Source organism: Manis pentadactyla, chromosome 4 (genome assembly GCF_030020395.1).
Source record: "Manis pentadactyla isolate mManPen7 chromosome 4, mManPen7.hap1, whole genome shotgun sequence".
NCBI classification, from domain to species: domain Eukaryota; kingdom Metazoa; phylum Chordata; class Mammalia; order Pholidota; family Manidae; genus Manis; species Manis pentadactyla.
In genome coordinates this window covers 113,307,920-113,330,389 of record NC_080022.1, presented here as the reverse complement: position 1 = coordinate 113,330,389, position 22,470 = coordinate 113,307,920, and the positions used below count along the sequence as shown (strand labels likewise).

Sequence of the window (22,470 nt, the reverse complement as noted above, 5' to 3'; positions counted from 1 at the left end):
AACCTTTAGTAAAGCATCACACATCACCTGGGGACCCCAGTGGCTCCCTCTATGTAACATGTTCATCAGCTCTTTCATAATAGGTCATCTGATCATTTCTCTCCCATCTGGGAAATGGTAAAAGTCCACCACCCTTTCTCATCTCGAAACGCCCCCACCTCCTGTAGCTTCTTAATTTCCTTTTTTTTTTCTTAGAAAACTTTGGGAATAAGGAAATTTTAGGGATATTAGGAGTGAGATTTAAAAGTCTAATTTCATCTTCAGATGCAGCCTCTTTAATGGCTGCATCAGCAATTCTATTACCTGTTGCTTCATAAGAATTTCCTTTCTCGTGATCATTCACATGCATTATAGATATTTCAGCAGGAAGTAAAAGACTTTCCAGAATCTCCCTGATTAATTCCCCATGAATTAATTCCTTTCCTTTACTGTTGTGAGACCTCTTTCTGTCCAAATTTTCCAAATGGATGGACTATGCTGAAGGCATATTTGGAGTTTGTATAAATTGTGCCTTCCTTATCTAAAAGTAGTTTTTAGGCCCAACTGATTAAGGGCAAACAACTCACAGGTTTGTGCTGACCAATTATTGTGTAATCTCCCCTTTTCACAGATGGATAATTTGTCTCCATTAATGATGGCATGAGCATTATGTCTTTTGCCTTCTATTATCTGGGAGGAACCATCTATAAACAGTTTCATACCTCCCCTTAGAGGTTTCCCTGAAATCAGGCCTGACTATAGTCTGATATTCTATGAGATCTATGCACCTATGGCTCAATTCTGATTGGCCTTCAGCCTCCCCTGCACATAGGAAGCTGGCCAGATTGAGACAGGTGTCGGGGGTTAAGATCAGGTCATATTTTCCAAGTAAAATTGCTTCATATTTTAAAATTTGAGAATCTGTTAGTGTGGATAAAATGAGAGTTCCTGTGGCCAGGATTCTCACCTGGTCATGGTTGACTAGCTCACTGCACACCTGCGGGCAGTACATGGCTGTTGGCTCTATAAAAAGAGCTCCGCCAAGTGGGTGTGACATGGTGGCAGGGCTGCAGGAGAGCAGAGCAGAGGCTGGAGTGGTGGCAGTACCGATGACAGAAGCCTGGAGGACGGCTGTGTGGGATGACTGTGAAGAGAGGTACAGAGAACAGCTGTGTGGGACGGCTGTGCAGACAGAGGGGCCCAGAAGCAGAGACTGGCTTGCTGCATACAGACTCGCTCTGAGTGAATGGGATTCTAGTGACTCACCTGCCACCTGGAAATAGAGCTGGGTATAACCCTTTCACCCAAAAGAACATTTTGCTGTCAATTTCTTTGGTCACACTGAATCCATAGTGAACTTGCCTGGGGCTGAAACCCATTGGCAAGACAGCTAGCCAGAGCGTAGCCCACTGATTAAGTATGGCCTGAACCTGGTGAGGAGTACTGACCAGAGGGTTCCTCCTAAAGTTAGTTTCCTGCTCTCTTCTACCAGTAAGGCCATAGCTGTGATGGTCTGGATGCCCTCAGGCCATCCTTGAGAAACAGGGTCCAATAGTTGAGACACAAAGGCCACCGCTGGTTTCTTTCCTCCCCAGGCTTGGGTCAAAACTCCTATAACAGAACCTTGTTCAACAGTAACAAAGTACTGAAATGGCTTCTATGAAGACAAGAGTGCCAGGATCTAGGTGGTGACTAAGGATTGCTTTCAATTCCTCTAGAATTTGCAATTCATCTGGGGTCCTTTGGAAAGAGTCAGGCACTCTAACAATTTGAAATACAAGCTTCAAACCTCTCTTCTGCTCTTATAACAAGCACTTACTGAGCTGCTTTCACTAATTCATCTATAGGTTTCTCATTCCATCCATCTGTGGGGAAGTTGGGGTTCCTATGGCCAGGATCCTCACTGAACTTAAACCACCTGATGATGTAACTGGCCTGTTGCTAGGCTACCGCTTCCATACCTTTAGGCAATAAGCTATTATTGTGCTATATAGAGAGATTGGCCCAGTGCTCTGGGCAGAGGCAGAGACCCTAGTGCTCGATCTACCTCGGGAGAACAAGCCGGATAATAAACTCTTTCACCCCATAGAACGTTTTGCTGTCAATTTCTTTGGTCACATTGAATCCACAGCAAACTTACCTGGGGCTGAAACCCACTGGCAAGACACCATCTAACTTCTGTAATTTTCTAGCAATATCTGGCCAACTTTTGGTTACAAAATTGACCTTTGAAAGACCCTGTCCTACCTGATCTTCTGTGACAAGTCCTGAATACTTCCTCAACTGGTCCCTGAGTCTCTGAAAATGCAGTTGGGGTCTCTTCCTTTTCCTGTTGGACTTCAAATGCCTTAGTAACATTTTGAGATCTTGGGGCTGATTCCCTAATTCCCTTTATAATTAGCCCTTGAAGATCCTGCATTTCAGTTCTATCCCCTAGATTATTATTATCCCATTTGGATCTACATTTGGGAACCTTTGTTCCACTGGCTGGACACCCTGACCCAGTGGGTGTTCTTTTTTTTTTTTTTAATCATGGATATTATTTTTTTATTTTTTTTTTGAAGAACATCATGTTTACAAGTCTCCGCCTATCACCAAGTTGCCCCCACATAACCCTTGACAGTCACTGTCCATCTGCGTAGTAAGATGCTGTAAAATTACTAGTCTTCTCTGTGTTGCACAGCCCTCCCCGTGGCCCACACACACTATACATGCTATTTGTAATGCCCTCTTTATTTATTCCCACCCTTTTCCCTCCCTTGCCACCCATCATCCACAGTCCCTTTCTCTTTGGTAACTATTAGTCCATTCTTGGGTTCTGTGATCTGCTGCTGTTTTATTCCTTCAGTTTTCCTTTGTTCTTATACTCTACATATGACTGAAATCATTTGGTACTTGTCTTTCTCCACCTGGCTTATTTCACTGAGCATAATAGCCTCTAGCTCCATCCATGTTGTTGCGAATGGTAGGATCTGTTTTTTTCTCATGGCTGAGTAATATTTCATTGTGTATATGTACCACATCTTCTTTATCCATTCATCTACTGATGGATGTTTAGGTTGCTTCCATATCTCGGCTATTGTAAATAGTGCAGCGATAAACATAGGGGTGCATCTGTCTTTTTCAAACTGGAGTACTGCATTCTTAGGGTAAATTCCTAGAAGTGAAATTCCTGGGTCAAATGGTATTTTTATTTTGAACATTTTGAGGAACCTCCATACTGCTTTCCATAATGGTTGAACTAATTTACATTCCCACCAGCAGTGTAGGAGGGTTCCCCTTTCTCCACAACCCCGCCAACCTTTGTTCTTGTTTGTCTTTTGGATGTTAGCCATCGTTACTGGTATGAGATGATATCTCATTGTGGTTTTAATTTGCATTTCTCTGATGACAAGTGATGTGGAGCATCTTTTCATGTGTCTGTTGGCCATCTGGATTTCTTCTTTAGAGAACTGTCTATTCAGCTCCTCTGCCCATTTTTTAATTGGATTATTTGCTTTTTGTTTGTTGAGGTGTGTGAGCTCTATATATTTTGGATGTCAATCCTTTATCAGGTCTGTCATTTATGAATATGTTCTCCCATACTGTAGGATACCTCTTTGTTCTATTGATGGTGTCCTTTGCTGTACAGAAGCTTTTTAGCTTGATATACTCCCACTTGTTCATTTTTGCATTTGTTTCCCTTGCCCAGGGAGATATGTTCATGAAGAAGTCACTCATGTTTATGTCCATGAGATTTTTGCCTATGTTTTTTTCTAAGAGTTTTATGGTTTCATGACTTACATTCAGGTCTTTGACCCATTTCGAATTTACTTTTCTGTATGGGGTTAGACAGTGATCCAGTTTCATTCTCTTACATGTAGGGGTCCAGTTTTGCCAGCACCATCTGTTGAAGAGACTGTCCTTTCCCCATTGTACGTCCATGGCTCCTTTATCATATATTAATGGGCCATATATGTTTGGGTTAATGTCTGGAGTCTCTATTCTGTTCCACTGGTCTGTGGCTCTGTTGCTGTGCCAGTACCAAATTGTTTTGATTACTGTGGCTTTGTAGTAGAGCTTGAAGTTGGGGAGCGAGATACCCCACCACTTTATTCTTCCTTCTCAGGATTGCTTTGGCTATTCAGGGTCTTTGGTGGTTCCATATGAAATTTTGAACTATTTGTTCCAGTTCATTGAAGAATGCTGTTGGTAATTTGAAAGGGATTGCATTGAATCTGTATATTGCTTTGGGCAGGATGGCCATTTTGATGATATTAATTCTTCCCAGCCAGGAGCATGGGATTAGTTTCCATTTGTTAATGACCTCTTTAATTTCTCTTAAGAGTGTTTTATAGTTTTCAGGGTATAGGTCTTTCACTTCCTTGGTTAGGTTTATTCCTAGGTATTTTATTCTTTTGGATGCTATTGTGAATGGAATTGTTTTCCTAATTTCTCTTTCTATTAGTTCATTGTTAGTGTATAGGAAAGCTACAGATTTCTGTGTGTTAATTTTGTATCCTGCAACTTTGGTGAATTCCGATATTAGTTGTAGTAGTTTTGCAGTGGAGTCTTTAAGGTTTTTTATGTACAATATCATGTCATCTGCAAGCAGTGACAGTTTGACTTCTTCTTTACCAGTCTGGATTCCCTGTATTTCTTTGTTTTGTCTGATTGCTGTGGCTAGGACCTCCAGTACCAGGATGAATAACAGTGGGGAGAGTGGGCATCCCTGTCTTGTTCCCGATCTCAGAGGAAAAGGTTTCAGCCTCTCGCTGTTCACTATGATGTTTGCTGTGGGTTTATCATATGTGGCCTTTATTATGTTGAGGTACTTGCCCTCTATGCCCATTTTGTTGAGAGATTTTATCATGAATGGATGTTGAACTTTGTCAAATGCTTTTTCAGCATGTATGGAGATGATCATGTGGTTTTTGTTCTTCTTTTTGTTGATGTGGTGGATGATGTTGATGGATTTTCGAATGTTGTACCATCCTTGCATCCCTGGGATGAATCCCACTTGGTCATGGTGTATGATCCTCTTGATGTATTTTTGAATTCGATTTGCTAATATTTTGTTGAGTATTTTTGCATCCACGTTCATCAGGACTATTTGTCTGTAGTTTTCTTTTTTGGTGGGGTCTTTGCCTGGTTTTGGTATTAGGGTGATGTTGACTTCATAGAATGAGTTTGGGAGTATTCCCTCCTCTTCTATTTTTTTCCTTCTTTAAATATGCCTGGATTGCTATATACATTCCTCTTAAGGCTGCTTTTGCTGTGACCCACAGAAGTTGGGGCTTTGTGTTGTTGTTGTCATTTGTTTCCATATATTGCTGGATCTCCATTTTAATTTGATCATTGATCCATTGAATATTTAGGAGCATGTTGTTAAGCCTCCATGTGTTTATGAGCCTTTTTGCTTTCTTTGTACAATTTATTTCTAGTTTTATACCTTTGTGGTCTTAAAAATTGGCTGGTAGAATTTCAATCTTTTGGACTTTACTGAGGTTCTTTTTGTGGCCTAGTATGTGGTCTATTCTGGATAATGTTCCATGTGCACTTGAGATGAATGTGTATCCTGTTGCTTTTGGATGTAGAGCTCTATAGATGTCTATTAGGTCAATCTTTTCTTGCGTGTTGTTCAGTGCCTCTGTGTCCTTACTTATTTTCTGTCTGGTGCATCATCCTTTGGAGTGAGTGGTGTGTTAAAGCCTCCCAAAATGAATGCATTACATTTTATTTCCTCCTTTAATTCTGTTAGTATTTGTTTCACATGTGTTGGTGCTCCTGTATTGGGTGCATATATGTTTATAATGGTTATATCCTTGTTGGACTGAGCCCTTTATCATTATGTAATTTCCTTCTTTATGTCGTTACTTTCTTTATTTTGAAGTCTATTTTGTCTGATACTAGTATTGCAACACCTGCTTTTTTCTCTCTGTTGTTTGCATGAAATATCTTCCTCCATCCCTTGACTTTTAATCTGTGCATGTCTTTGCATTTGAGGTGAGCCTCTTGTAAGCAGCATATAGATGGATCTTCTTTTTTATCCATTCTATTACTCTTTGTCTTTTGATTGGTGCATTCAGTCCATTTACATTTAGGGTGATTATTCAAAGATGAGTACTTATTGCCATTGCAGTCTTCAGATTTGTGGTTATCAAAGGTTCAAGGTTAGCTTGTTTACTACCTTACTGTCTGAACTCACTCACTTATTGAGCTGTTATAAGCACAGTCAGATGATTATTTCTTTCCCTTCTTTTTCCTCCTCCTCCATTCTTCATATGTTGGGTGTTTTGTTCTGTGCTCTGTTTAGGAGTGCTCCCATCTAGCGCAGTCCCTCTAAGTTTCCCTGTAGAGGTGGTTTGTGGGAGGCAAATTCCCTCAACTTTTGCTTGTCTGGGAATTGTTTAATCCCTCCTTCATATTTAAATGATAATCATGCTGGGTACAGTATCCTTGGTTCAAGGCCCTTCTGTTTCATTGCATGAAATATATCATGCCATTCTCTTCTGGCCTGTAAGGTTTCTGTTGAGAAGTCTGAGGATAGCCTGATGGGTTTTCCTTTGTAGGTGACCTTTTTACTCTCTCTGGCTGCCTTTAATACTCTGTCCTTATCCTTGATCTTTGCCATTTTAATTATTATGTGTCTTTGTGTTGTCCTCTTTGGGTCCCGTCTCTCGGGATTTCTGTGTGCCTCCATAGTCTGAGCAACTATTTCCTTCCCCAGTTTGGGGAAGTTCTCAGCAATTATTTCTTCAAAGACACTTTCTATCCCTTTTTTCTCTCTCTTCTTCCTCTGGTACCCCTATAAGGAGGATATTGTTCCTTTTGGATTGGTCACACAGTTCTCTTAATATTCTTTCATTCCTGGAGATCCTTTTATCTCTCTCTGCATCAGCTTCTATGCATTCTTGTTCTCTGGTTTCTATTCCATCAATGGCCTCTTGCATCTTATCCATTCTGCTTATAAATCCTTCCAGAGTTTGTTTCACTTCTGTAATCTCCCTCTGGGCTTCATCCCTTAGCTCTTGCATATTTCTCTGCAGCTCTGTCAGCATGTTTGTGATTTTTATTTTGAATTCTTTTTCAGGGAGACTGGTTAGTTCTGCCTCTGCAGTTTCTTTCTCAGGTGTTGTTTGAAGTATCTTGGTCTGGACCAAATTTTTTTGCCTTTTTATGGTGATAGCAGTGGCTGTAGGCAGGTTGCATATGTGTCAGCTGGGAGAAGAAAGTCCTTTCCTGCTTCCTGGTTCCTTGCCCTTCTCCCCTGCCTGTGATGGTTACCCGCACTCCTGGAGCAGCCACCGGGTTAGTCCCCTAAGCTGCTGTGGATGGGGTGTCCATCAGTGCAGCGTGGAGCCCTGCGGGGAGTGGCAAGCATGCCAGGTGCGCTCCTCCTTGCTAGTGGCGACCCTGCCGGGCAGCTCTGTACCAACAGTGGCCTTTGGATCTGGCCCAAGTGGCTGTGCCTTGGGCTGGGATTCTGATCGGTTGCTGGGAGCACGCCTGCCCCCTCTGGCTCCACTGCAGGTGTGCACGGGCCTCTACCAGGCTCCTCTGGCTCCCCTGCCACCAGTGCATGTGAGCCATGCCTGGGCTGTTCGGTTGCGCCGCTGCTGGCTCGCACAAGCCTGTCCTGGTCCCCTCTGGCGCCTTTGGCACACGGATCTGCTCCCGGTCCCTTCAGGTGCCTCCACCTCTGGTGCACGCTGGCACTCTCCCACTACTGGGCCAGTGTGTCAGAGTCCATACCAGTTGGAGGAATGACTGGCAGGCTGCTTAGTGCCATGAGGGTCTTCTGAGCTGCACTGCCTCCCCTGGGTTTAGGGCACCTAAGTTTCCCCAAGATTCCCAGTTGCTGGCTATGTGTGCTGTGACAGCTTCATCCTGCTATGGGGCCCCTGTCTCTTTAAGACTTGTAGAAAGCACTCCCTTTTCTTTCGTCTCTGGGGCGCCGGTTGCAGGGACCTGCCCCCAGGTTTTGCTTTTCCGTTTCTCTAATATCCAGCACTCCGTGCACCTTGTGTCTGCGTTCTGGGTGTGGATTTCTAGAGTTGGTTGTTTAGCAGTCCTGGGCTTTCACTCTCTCCCCATTCCAACTCCTTTATTCCCGCCGGATTTTGGTGTCAGGGAGTGTTCGAGTTCCGCCTGACCATGGCTTGTGTATCTTACCCCCTTCATGTGATGCTGAGCTCTCGCAGATGTAGATGTATCCTGGCTGTTGTACTGCATCCACTAGTGTCTGTTTTAGGAATAGTTGTATTTATTGTATTTTCATAAATATGTATGTTTTGGGGAGGATATTTCCTCTGAACTACTCATGCCGCCATCTTCCCATGATCTTGTCTTCTTCCTTTTTTTAAGGAGAATGCTGAGAACATTTTTTTATAGGTGGATTTCTTCCATCCCCACCCCCACCCCAGCATTCAGTTCCCTTGTACTTGTCTTGATTATCAGGAAGATCAATGAGGTTTTGCTCAATGAGGTTCCCTTAGCTTCAGTGTTCTCATATACCCCATCCCATTCCTCCAATTTTCTTGGTCTTTTGTCTTTTACACTTATTTTCATGGATCTATTGCTTACATCCTTTTATAAACAGGCAAAGTGTTTTAAAATATACTCTATACTCTTTTTAGATATCTAAAAAAAGAATCTAATTTTCCTATTAATTAAATATTCTCTACTAAGAGGGACCCATATTTAGGAGATGATAAAAATATTTACCAGTTTAGCGTCACAGGCTCACTCCCACCTATCCGCAGCTTGATGGTTCCTGTCTCCCTTTCCCCCTTACAGAAATAATACATAATACAAGTGCTCATATCTAAGGTCCTTGATTTATAAAAGTGCCTTTAAAGAGCAGATGTCCATCATATTTTTTAAATAACACATTTTAAGTAAGCAAAGTTCTACACACCAGCAAGAGATTTTTTTCTAACTCTGCCTGGAGGCAAGGAGAGCAGCACATTGAAACACCTGAATCAATCAGTATCTCCACTTTTGTCACATGCCTAAATGGGCCCTCTATTTTTAAATACATGATTAACACACATCTTTCCAGGCTAGGTCAAATACAATCAATCCTGTGGACAGAAAAAAGAATCAGATTACTTCTGAGGTCTCTGCCAGCCCTATGATTTCTCAAACAGAAATGTAAATGTGTCTTTAGGTGAAAAAATAAAAGCCAACACAACCCAGAAGATTCCTCAAAACCATAACCTGCAAAAGCCAGTAAATGAAATAAAATACTCCCTCCCATTCCATTGGATGGATGAGACTGAAGCCAAGATTTAACTGAAGCTGCCTAAAGAAGGAAATAAAAAGAAGACAGCTAACAGTAGAGGAGAGGAGACTTGGTTTGGTGGTGATGAATTGGGGCATTAGACCCAGAGGCTGTCTCCTTCCTAACTGTGTAATTAGGGACTCAATAAAAGGTTTCAGCACTTACTGTCGGCTTACAGCCCACTGCCCCACATTTCACTTTCTCTCACTTGTGAACAAGGTAAGTTTCATAGATATCTGCTTAGCATACCTAGGGTTTTGGCTGCTGCTTTGCTTATATGTGAGACTATTTAAGGATTTCAGAGGAAACACTCTAAGACAACCACTATTAATGATTCTGAATTGGGAGCTTCAGCCACCCAAATGTATTCTTTGCACTTGGAACTCATTTGATCATTTTCTTTTTTAAAAAATATAAGCAGTTTGAGGAGGAGCCAAGATGGAGGCATGAATAGGGCAGCAGAAGTCTCCTCCCAAAACCATGTATATTTTTGAAAATACAACAAATACAACAATTCCTAAAATAGAGACCAGAAGATAAAGTACAACAGCCAAGATACATCTACACCTGCGAGACCCCAGCACCTCATGAAGGGGGTAAGATACAAGCCACAGCCCAGAGGGACCTGAGTGCACCCCCAACCCCAGATCCCTGGTGGGAGGAGAGGAGCCAGAGCAGGGAGGTAGAGGGAGCCCAGGAATGATAAATACCCAGCCCGAGTCATCTGCACTGGGAGCGCAGACACACAGTGCATGGTGTGCTGGGTACTAGGGGAACAGAACAATAAAACCTGCAAGTGGGTTCCCACAGCCAGCACCCCTGGGACAAAAGAAAAGCGAGTGCTTTTTGAAAGTCTTGAAGGGACAGGAGCCTCACAGCTGGATGACAGCATCCCTGTACACTCAGCCCAGAAGCAGGGAATCCTGGGAAACTCCGAATGCCCTACCCCCTGGGTGGCAGCACAGCTCTGAGGACCCTCACAGCGATAAACAGCCTCCTGCCTGTTGCCCCTTCAGTGCAGCCCCACAATAGCAGAGCAGCAGCCTGAGACTGGCCATGCCCACAGCAGCCATGCAGAGCCACCTCCACAGCTGCCGGGGCCAGACCCAGAGACCCTGTCAGCACACAGCTGCCCAGCACAAGCCACTAGGGGTTGACATTCTCACAGGAGAGGAAGGTAATGTGCAAGCGGGAAGGGACATTGTTCTCACAGCTGACACATGTGCCAACTCCCCACAACTACCTCTATTGCCATGAAAAGGCAGAAGAATTTGATACAGACCAGAATAACCCAGACATCCCATGAGAGGGAACCTGGAGATTTAACCAATCTTACTGAAAAAGAATTTAAAATAAAGGTCTTAACCATGCTGATGGACCTGCAGAGAAATATGCAAGAGCTAATGGACAAAGCTGGGAGGGAGAATACAGAAATAAAACAATCTCTGGAGGGACTTAAAAGCAGAATGGACAAGATGCAAGAAGCCATTAATGGAATAGAAATCAGAGACCAGGAACACAGAGAAGCTGATGCAGAGAGAGATAAAAGGATCTCCAGGAATGAAACAATATTAAGAGAAGTGTGTGACCAATCCAAATGGAACAATATCCACATTATAGGGATACCAGAAGAAGAATACAGAGACAAAGGGGACAGAAAGTGCATTTGAAGAAATAATTGCTGAAAACTTCACCAAACTGGGGGAAGAAATAGTCACTCAGACCATGGAAGCACACAGAACTCCCAACAGAAGGGACTCAAGGAGGACAACACCAAGACACATAATAATTAAAATGGCAAACATCAAGGACAAGGACAGAGTATTACAGGCAGCCAGAGAGAGAAAAAAAGGTCACCTACAATCAGGCAATCATCAGACTCCTCAACAGAAACCTTACAGGCCAGAAGAGAAAGGCATGATATATTTAATGCAATGAAACAGAATGGCCTTGAACCAAGAATACTGTATCCAGCATGATTATCATTTAAATATGAAGGAGGATTAAACAATTCCCATACAAGGAAAATTTGAGGGAATTTGCCTCCCACAAACCACCTCTACAGGGTATTTTAGAGGAACTTCTCTAGAAGAAAGCATTCCTAAGGCTAAACAGATGTTACCAGAGAAAATAAAATCACAGCAAAGAAAGTGGAACAATCAAATACTAACTAAAGGTAAAAAATAAAATCAACAACCAACAAAAGCAGTCAAAGGAAACACAAAAGAGAACAACAACAACAAAAAAAACCTAACATACAAAGAATGGAAGAGGAGGAAATAAGAAGGGAGAGAAATAAAGAATCATCAGACTGTGTTTATAATAGCTCAATAAGTGAGTTAAGCTACACAGTAAGATAGTAAAGAAGCTAACCTTGAACCTTTGGTAACCACGAATCTAAAGCCTACAATGGCAACAAGTACATATCTTTCAATAATCACCCTATATGTAAATGGACTGAATGCACCAATCAAAAGACACAGAGTAATAGAATGGATAAAAAAGCAAGACCCATCTATAAGCTGCTTACAAGAGACTCCTCAAACCCAAAGGCATGCACAGACTAAAAGTCAAGGGATGGAAACAGATATTTCATGCAAACAATAGCGAGAAAAAAGCAGGTGTTGCAATACTAGTATCAGACAAAATAGACCTCAAAACAAAGAAAGTAACAATAGATAAAGAAGGACATTACATAATGATAAAGGGCTCAGTCCAACAAGAGGATATAACCATTATAAATATATATGCACCCAATACAGGAGTACCAACACATGTGAAACAAATACTAACAGAACTAAAGGAGGAAATAGAATGCAATGCATTCATTCTAGGAGACTTCAACACACCACTCACTCCAAAGGACAGATCCACCAGACAGAAAATATGTAAGGACACAGAGGTACTGAACAACACACTAGAACAGATGGACCTAATAGACACCTATAGAATTCTACAACCAAAAGCAACAGGATACACATTCTTCTCAAGTGCACATGGAACAATCTCCACAATAGACCACATACTAGGCCACAAAAAGAGCCTCAGTAAATTCAAGAAGATTGAAATTCTACCAACCAGCTTCTTGGACCACAAAGGTATAAAACTAGAAATAAATTGCACAAAGAAAGCAAAAAGGCTCACAAACACATGGAGGCTTAACAACATGCTCTTAAGTAATCAATGGATAAACGACCAAATTAAAATAGAGATCAAGGAATATATGGAAACAAGTAACAACACAAAGACCCAACTTCTGTGGGACGCAGCGAAAGCAGTTCTAAGAGGAAAGTATGCAGCAATCCAGGCATATTTAAAGAAGGAAGAACAATCCCAAATGAATAGTCTGAAGTCACAATTATCGAAACTGGAAAAAGAAGAACAAATGAGGCCTAAAGTCAGCAGAAGGAGGGACATAATAAAGTTCAGAGAAGAAATAAATAACATTGAGAAGAATAAAACAATAGAAAAAATCAATGAAACTAACAGCTGGTTCCTTGAGAAAATAAACCAAATAGATAAGCTTCTAGCCAGACTTATTAAGAGAAAAAAAGAATCCACACACATCAACAAGATCAGAGCTCACACACCTCAACAAACAAAAAGCAAATAATCCAATTAAAAAATGGGCAGAGGAGCTGAACAGACAGTTCTCCAAAGAAGAAATTCAGATGGCCAAAAGACACATGAAAAGATGCTCCACATCGCTAGTCATCAGAGAAATGCAAATTAAAACCACAATAAGATATCACCTCACACCAGTAAGGATGGCCACCATCCAAAAGACAAACAACAACAAATGTCAGAGAGGTTGTGGAGAAAGGGGAACCCTCCTACACTGCTGGTGGGAATGTAAATTAGTTCAACCATTGTGAAAAGCAGTATGGAGTTTCCTCAAAAAACTCAAAATAGCAATACCATTTGACCGAGGCATACCACTTGTGGGAATTTACCTTAAGAATGCAGCAGCCCAGTTTGAAAAGGACAGATGCACCCCTATGTTTATCTCAGCACTATTTACAATAGCCAAGAAATGGAAGCAACCTAAGTGTCCATCAGTAGATGAATGAATAAAGGAGAATTATCTCTTCTCCCACCTTTTAGTATTTATAGCAGCAACAAAAAAAACCTAACATACAAAGAATGGAAGAGGTACGTATGCACAATAGAATATTATTCAGCCATAAGAAGAAAACAAATCCTACCATTTGCAACCACATGGATGGAGCTAGAGGGTATTAAGCTCAGTGAAATAAGCCAGGTTTAGAAAGACAAGTACCAAATGATTTCACTCATATGTGGAGTATAAGAACAAAGAAAAAAACCTAAGGAACAGAACAGCAGCAGAATCACAGAGCCCAAGAATGGACTAACAGTTATCAAAGGGAAAGGGACTGGGGAGGATGGGTGGGAAGGGAGGCATAAGGGAGGGGGGAGAGAAAGGGTGCATTACCATTAGCATGTATAATGTGGGGGGAGGCACGGGGAGGGCTGTGCAACACAGAGAAGACAAGTAGTGACTCTATAGCATCTTACTACGCTGATGGACAGTTACTAATGGGGTATGTGGAAGGGACTTGGTGAAGGGGGGAGCCTAGTAAACATAATGTTTATATATGTTTATATATGTTTATATATGTTTATATATGTTTATATATATAAGCTGTTTGTATGACATAGTCATGAATGTTATTTAACAAGACATGGACTCAGACCTATGTTAAAATGAAAATGTAGAATCATTTAAATGATGGGTAATGACAGGGGTTGGGACTCTGTTTTACCAGTAATTTCAGTAAGCTATGTCTTCTTAGTAAAAACTTTTAACTCCAGCCTACATACATAGGGGTTGATTTTTGTGCTGTTATTTCTCTTCTTCTAGAAGCTTTACTAACTTTAAAAGTTATACTTTCCTAAGCAGAGAAGCCAGACTGAACTTCTAGGAGGTAGGAAGTAAACAGGTGGACATTCTCAGAAGAGGCTGGAAGAATTGGTCCCACTCTGTTGGCTTCATATGCATATTTCAGTATTTATGTTTGAGTTCCTTTTCCCACTCTTCTTGTGCAATAAAGCTTTCTCTGAACTCATGAGTGTTGCTGTTTTCCACAGGGTGGTGTGTAGCGTCTCTTCTAATACCCACCTGTATTATATCTGATCTCACCATACTGTCTGGTAGAAAACTAAATCAGACATGTAGTTCAAATACAATATCTTAGGATATCGAATAGAGCAGATGATGCCACTGGAACTAGGAGAGGGACAGAAAGAATTACAATCTTGGCATCTCCTTCCTGAAGGACCCATCCTAGGAAAGGAGCTTTGTTTGTTCTTTTCTCACAGTCTCTTGAGTTAGTAAAGATGCCTTGCCTACTGAAAGACATCCTCTGTGTAATCAAGACATTCCACAAGTATGCCAGGGAGTATGTTGGAGAGGCAACACTGACCTGCAGAAAGCTGAAACAGCTAATTCAGAATGAGTTTGGGGACATTCTTCAGGTGAGGTACTCACAAAGCTGGAGAAATTCCTCTGCACTTGCCCTTTCTCCATAATCCAAACAAAGTGGACATAAATGATCTGTGCCCATTTTATACTTGGCAACATGCTCTCAGTACTTACTGGCTTTTGAAGAGTCTCAGCTCCCTACTTTGTGCAATTGCTTAGCCAAAGCTATAGAGAAAAATGAGGTTTTCTTCACTGGGACTATTGCTTCTGCAAAGTAGGCTTCTGATAGCAGTCATGAGCCAGTATGGATTTAAATGCAACTCTCAAGTGATATAAATGCTCCTTCTTAGACACAGCCTTCAGAGGAAAAATGGCTTCCAGAACCAACTTTTTCTTACTGTTTGAAGAAATTTCACCAGTTCCTGAGGAATAGGGAAAAAAAGGATTCTTGGGAGATATGCAGACACTCAGGGCATTTAGCCACCTACAAACAAATTGCTCTCTCACTGTGTTTTCATGTAACCACATGCCATTCATGTTGTCGAGAGACACTTGAATCTACTGGATATTGACAGTGATAACATCATCAATTTTGATGAATTTCCTCTTGCCATCTTTAACTTGTTGAACCTCTGTTATCTTGACATACACTCATTACTAAATTCAGAACCAAGAAAAGTGTTTAAACCAGAGCACAAGCCAGATGATATTGACCTTCAGGGAATCAGTGGAACTTATCCAGCAGACAGAGGAAACTCCACTCAGTGGAACTTATCCAGCAGACAGAGGAAACTCCACCAACTCAGGACAAAATGGTGCTTCCTTCAGAAATGGCATCATCAGCTCAGTTTAGTCCTAAGGAAAGGGGAGCAGTTGGACACCATAGGATAGACCCACAGGGAGACACCAAGGCTCACAGACTGCCAGTAGAAGCATCTGAACACAATGACCCTAAGAACCGACACCTGGAAGGAGATAAACAGAGCTAGGACATGGCCCAGTTTGTATCAGCAACAGGAGACACGGGGCCCAGCCTGAGATAAATAAGCCAATGGCAGGATCAGAATAGACCGGCAGTCCTATAAAGGGGGAGGGGCAGGACAGGAGATCCCCAGGGAGGGAGATATGCCCCGCACGGAGCAAAGTGGCACAAAGACAAGAGAGAATTTGGAGAACAGAAAGCGAACCTGGGAACCCAAAGTTTACCAGAAGAAAAAACACAGAGGCCGTCTGCAGATCAGGAAGTTGTGGCAGAAAAGAGTGTTAAGGAACACTCTAAAATACAACCACCACCACTGCAAGATGAGTCCAGTTCAGAGCATGCTGACCTGCCAGAACAAGGTAGTGCCTGGAAACCAGTCCAGGCACAGAAATCAACTGATCCTGAGGATGTTGGTAAAACACCTGAGACCCAGGAACTGTCATAACAAGAAAAAGAACATGAAATGAAGGACCTACTAATCCGACGTGACAGCAGAAATGTTTCAGAAACACCCAGTGTTAGAGCTGAAAGGAAAGGCTGGAGGGGCTCTGGGACCCATGGGACAGCAGGACAGGAAGAAAGCAAGAGGAAAACCCAGTCACCAGCCCTGGGAGACCAAACACAGAGCGGGAAGTATCAGCAACTCCAGGAATCATCAAAAGAAAGGGATGCCAAAGAAGGTTCCATAACACAAGAGTTAAACTCGGGAGGAGGAGAGCAGAATCATCCTGATATTGAAGGTACAGTCACCCCAAGGGAAGAGGCCAGACACGGTGAGGAAGGCATAGCAGAAGCACTTGTGGGCAGCAAGCATGCCCCTGCAGCAGAAGGGACACCAGGAGCGACAGAAGGAATAAAGGAGATGGCACCACTTGAAAACCTGTTTGGAAAAGAGTAAGAGGGTCACCAAGACTCATGACAAGCCAATCAAGGAGGACAATGGTTACCAGGGGGAGGATCCTGAGCTAACCGTCACATAGAATGATGAGGGGTCTTCCAAAACCCCCAACAGCCTGACTCTAGAGGATGGTAACAGCAGCTCAGATACAACTGACCTACCTGTGCAAGGGAATTCCCAGAGCCAAGCAGACCCACTCAAACAGTCTGGACAAAGAAGTCATAATAATAACCCATACATCCGGAAACAGGTAGCAGTGGGTGAGAAAAACAGAACTCAGGAGGTAGTGGGGCTGGAAGTCAGAGGAGAGGAAATGTAGCTCACTAGGAAACTGGAGTGGCCTGCCAGAGAAGAGCACAAGAGTGAGGGCTCGGGGCCCAAAGGTTTGGACCCAGCTGCACGCCTGGTGGACACCAAGAGGCACAGGAGTCAAAGACCACAGGTGCCCTGGATGCAGGCTTCACTGGTCCATTCTCAATAAGGAAGACAGAAGAAAAGAGCTAGAGGTCCAGGGCCCAAGCACTAAAGAAAGAGAAGGTAAAGCACCAGAGAACCAAGAGGTTCTAGTGAAAAGTCTGGACAAGGGCAATTTAGCCTCTCCCAAGACACACCTTGAAACAGAGGAACCTGCAACACTGGAGGAGGATGAGAGCCCCCAGGAGCTGGCAGGAGAAGGTAGTGACCAACAACTTCCAGCCAAGAGAGGACACAACGCTTCAGTTCCCCCCTCAGGCCTTGAAGAGAGGATGCAGAGGGAACAAGAACCCTGTTCTGTGGAGAGGGCTGTGGTCTACTGCAGTCCACTGTTCAGGCACCACAGTAAATAGACACAACCCAAGAGGAGCATCAAATCAAGCTTAGCCAGCCACAGTATCAAACCCAGAGTTCTGTAACAAGTTAGATATATCCCTCAGCAGTGAAATCTCAGATTGTCCTGTCTTTTTCAATGACAGCCAAGAATTACAACTGTACATTTGGCAACTTCTGTCTGATGAGGATCCTGCTGATGCACAGCACATATCAGCTCCCCAGGCCTTGGAAGATAAGCAGGGCCATCCTCAGAAGGAGGAACCAGTACCACAAAGGGAGATGAGCACAACAATGCATTGAATCATTATCACTATTATTATCCAAGGAGAAACTCCAAGGAACTTTACACATCTCAACATGCCCCAGACTTCTTCCCTCCCAATCACTCTCAATACTTCCATGCATGTATTCAGATGCAGATTAATAATCCTTTAAATTCCCTCCCTAAATTTCTACATAAGAAAATAATGAAGGATTCAGCAGGAGGAGCTATCACCAAAGAAATATCACACCAAACGTCCTTCCATATAATGCTACTAGCAAGTGTGCCAAAATGGTCTTTCTCGTTAGACAATTTTTCAAAATATATTTGTACCTTTTATTTTAACAATTTCATCAGATGATTTCTCTAAGCAACACAAAGTATTGTTGATTGGAATGATTAAAGGATAACTTGTCTTCTGTTAAAAATACTGCATTGTTTAGGAAAAAATATTTGAGATAGCATGCCATAATATAAGCAATTATAGACTCAAAGGTGAAGCCATTCTGTCTTTTCCAAGAAATAAGTAGAAGGTAGCTCACCTTATATTCATACATACAGGTAATGTTAATTATGAATTATTAAATTATAATAATGACTAAACATTGGTTACTTCTTTTATATATTATTACTGAGGGCTTTGATTGTTAAAGGGTTAGAAAGGATGGCTAACATTTATTGAACATGTACTGTGTATTAATGGGCTCACATGTATGATTTCCCTGAAGAATTAAAATGATATTGAGATAATAGGTTTGATTATGTCTAGCTTACAGGTGAATAAACTGGGACTCAAAAGGTTTTTAAGTAGCCTGTTTCCCATAGTCACTAAATCCTATACTAGAATGAGGACTAAGATTTCTCTGAATCTAAAACCCCTGCTCTTTCTATCACATCAGAAAATACAAAATATTAGAATGAGGAGCAGTATCTCAATGGTTTAGAGAGAAAAATATAAAATAAAATATCTACTACTTCACATAATAATAGGAATTTGTGTTTTCATAATGCTTACAGTTTGGATAGTCTTTTGCATGTATTATCTCATTTGATATCTGTAAAAATTACATTATTTCCCATAGTATGATCTAAAAATATAAAGTGATTCAAAGAAAGTTTAGCTATATTCACTAACAACAACATATCATTTATAAAACAAGTTCCTATGAGTTTACAAAAATAGATATATTGTTGTATTGACACTAATAGTTCCTAACTTCCAAATTTGACATCAAGTTGTTCTTTTGTGTCACAGACAAAACAATGGATGGATGGACTTTAGACCCATCCTATTATTTCCACTGTAAATGCTTCCAAAAGATAAAGATTTGTTCAGCATAAACACAATATTATTTTCACATGTAAAAATAGCTAATTTTACTGCCAAATGCCATCGTGTTTAAATTTCCCCAATATGTCATGAATCATTTTATCTTCTCCCAAAAATTTTGTTTCCCAATTACATTTAGCTTATATGGCTCTAAATCTCTTTCATTCTGTAGCATTCCTTCCCCATTTATTTTCCTTGCTATTTATTTATTGAAGGTCATTTTTTCCTGCAGTTTCCACACTCTGGATATTGTTGATTTTGTTCCTGTGATGTTAACATGTTTCTCTGACCCCTGTATTTTTAATAAAACAGAGTCTTAGAAATAAAGACTTGGTCAGATTCAGGTTTGATTTTTTGGCTTAAATATGTCTGGTTGCTTCTCTTTTTGTGATGTTCTCACTGACCGGGGGGCTCAGAAATTGTGAGTTTTTAACAATCCAATTTTAGTAGCCATTGATAATCATTGCCTGGTATGTTATTTTATTTGGGATTGCAAAAAGGTAATTTCTACATAATTCAGTGCTAATACATTCATCGGCTTGAATTCTAAGAAGAACCGCCCCTTATCAGCTATTTGATTATGCTAAAGTACATATTTGCACAGAAAAGGTCTGGAAAATGCTTATTTCCCTTTATCACTTTGTAGGATAATGAATTATTTCTCCAACATCTTCTAAACATGGCAAATGATATTTCTATTTTTAATATAATGAATTCATCAATTTCAACATGTTTTATATATTTTAAACCATTGTGGGGGCTTTTTTCCAATGCTTAAATTATCCTGACTTTGGCCAGGTTATTAATTTTTAACACTTCTGTCACAAGTCTTGAGTAGCCCTAGAAAACCTCTTACTTTTTGATTGCATAAGATGGTCCAGGCTCACCTGTACCTTCCCTGCCCTACAGATGGAATCAGCTATTTTCTTCAAGGAACCTAGATCCTTTCTATGCTAAATGGTAGTAAGAGACCACAGTGTGTAGCTAGAAGTGCTCATTGCTACTAGTTTACTGTTTCTAGGTCTTTTTTTTTTTAGGTGTTGCTTTTTTTTCTCACTTTGATTTGATTTGATTTGATAATTTTCTAAAATATTTATGGGGTTCCAAAATGCATGCAGAGAAGTTTAGCTATTTTGCATGCCAATATCTCCTCCATCTCCATGTCCATTCTCCTCCCCATAGGTAAACTTTTAAAATGTTGGTATATCTTTTCAGTAGTTGTGTTTATTTTTTAAGGAAAATGTCTCTTTACATTATACAGTCCTATTGCTCTCATTTTCTTAGCCAAAAGCAGAGTTTTATACACACATCACTGAACCTTGTTTTCTTAAATTAACAATATATCATTGTGTAGTAGTACAGCAGACTTTGAACAACACCAGTTTGAAATGTTGTATCTACTCATACACATTTTTTTTTCAATAAATATATTGGAGAAAGTTTTGGAGATGCGAAAACTTTAAAAACCATTTTATTTTCTCCAGCTTACTTTATTATAAGGATACAATATGTAATACATATAACATACAAATATGTGTTAGTCTACTGTTTAAGTAAGGCTTCTGGCCAATAGTAGTTAAGTTTCTGGAGAGTCAAATGTTATACACAGATTTTCAACTATGTGGGGGTAGGCACCCCTAAACTCTGTGTTGTTCAATAGTCAACTGTATATAAATACATTCCCTATTCCTTTATGAGAAGCCTAATATTTTATGATCTGCATGTATCATAGTTGATACCAGTCCTATACTGACAAACATCTGCCATTCTTCCACTGATAGGGAGAAATTATAGGCATTTGCAGACTTACGCTACAAAGAGTTGCAATGAATAGCTTTGTTGAATATGTATGTCTTCATATTTTTGCCAGTGTATCCTTGGGAACAGGCTTACTGAGTCAAAGTGAAAATAGATGTGTAATTGTGATAGATCTTGCCAAATTTCCCTTCCCCTCCATAAGACTTGTACCAATTTGTGTTCCCATTCAGTATTTGGAATGACCCACTTCCTTGCAGTCTATCCAATACAGCATGCTATCAAAATTTTGGAATTTACCCATCTAAAAGGTGAGAAGTAGTATTTCAATGTCATTTTATTTTGTATTCCTCTTATAATAAGTGAGAATGAACACATTTTAAGATATGTAAGGTCCTATGCATTTTTTTTCTCCTGTGAACTCTTCATTCATACCGTTGGTTTTTTTTTTTGCTATCATTAATGTACAATTACATGGGCAACATTATGGTTACTAGACTCCCCCCATTATCAAGTCCCCACCACATACCACATTATAGTCACTGTTCATCAGTATACTAAGATGCTATAGAATCACTACTTCTCTTCTCTGTGATGTACACCTTCCCTGTGCTCCCCATACACACATTCTGTGTGCTAATCGCAATGCCCCATGTTCCCCCTTATCCCTCCCTTCCCACCCATCCTTCCCTTTGGTAACTGTTAGTTCATTCTTGGGTTCTGTGATTCTGCTGCTGTTTTGTTCCTTTAGTTTCTTCTTTGTTCTTATACTCCACAGATAAGTGAAATCATTTGATACTTGTCTTTTTCTGCCAGCTTATTTCACTGAGAATAATACCTTCTAGTTTCATCCATGTTGCTGCAAATGGTAGGATCTGTTTTCGTCTTATGGCTAAATAGTACTCTATTGTGTATATGTACCACATCTTCTTCATCCATTTATCTACTGATGAATACTTAGGTTGCTTCCATTTCTTGGCTATTGTAAATAGTGCTATGATAAACATAGAGGTGCATATGTCTTTTTCAAACTGGGGAAGTGCATTCTTAGGGTAAACTCCTAGGAGTGGAATTCCTGGGTCAAATGGTATTTCTATTTTGAGTTTTTTGAGGAACCTCCATACTGCTTTCCATAATGGTTGAACTAGCTTACATTCCCACCAGCAGTGTAGGAGGGAGGGGTCCCCTTTCTCTGCATCCTCACCAGCATTTGTTGTTCCTATTCTTTTCTATGTTGTCCATCCTAACTGGTGTGAGGTGATATCTCATTGTGATTTTAATTTGCATTTCTCTGATGATTAATGATGTGGAGCATTTTTTCATATGTCTGTTGGCAATCTGAATTTCTTCTTTTGAGAAGTGTCTGTTCAGATCCTCTGCCCATTTTTAATAGGGTTATTTGCTTTTTGTTTGTTGAGATGTGTGAGCTCTTTGTATATTTTGGATGTCAACCTTTATCGGATATGTCACTTATTAATAGATTCTCCCATACTGTAGGATGCCTTTCATTCTATTGAAGGTGTCCTTTGCTGTACAGAAGCTTTTCAGGTTGATATAGTCCCACTTGTTCATATTAGCTTTTGATTCCCTTGCCCAGGGAGATATGTTCATGAAGAAGTCACTCATGTTTACGTCCAAGAGATTTTTGCCTATTTTTTTTGTAAGAGTTTTATGGTTTCATGACTTACGTTCAGGTCTTTGATCCATTTCGAATTTACTTTTGTGTATGGGGTTAGACAATGATCC

The 22,470-nt window shown here is 40.8% G+C and overlaps 1 protein-coding gene across 1 annotated transcript; it reads left to right on the top strand.

Annotated features, from left to right (window-relative positions):
- The first annotated feature begins 14,602 nt into the window (after positions 1–14,602).
- Positions 14,603–17,813, top strand: TCHHL1 (trichohyalin like 1). Its single transcript, XM_057500754.1, is given in 11 exon segments — positions 14,603–14,740; positions 15,168–15,428; positions 15,467–15,710; positions 15,713–15,787; positions 15,790–15,846; positions 15,849–16,548; positions 16,550–16,950; positions 16,953–17,042; positions 17,045–17,380; positions 17,383–17,427; positions 17,430–17,813. Coding segments are annotated over 11 exon segments (2,595 nt in total). The 3' UTR covers positions 17,678–17,813.
- The last annotated feature ends 4,657 nt before the right edge of the window (positions 17,814–22,470 follow it).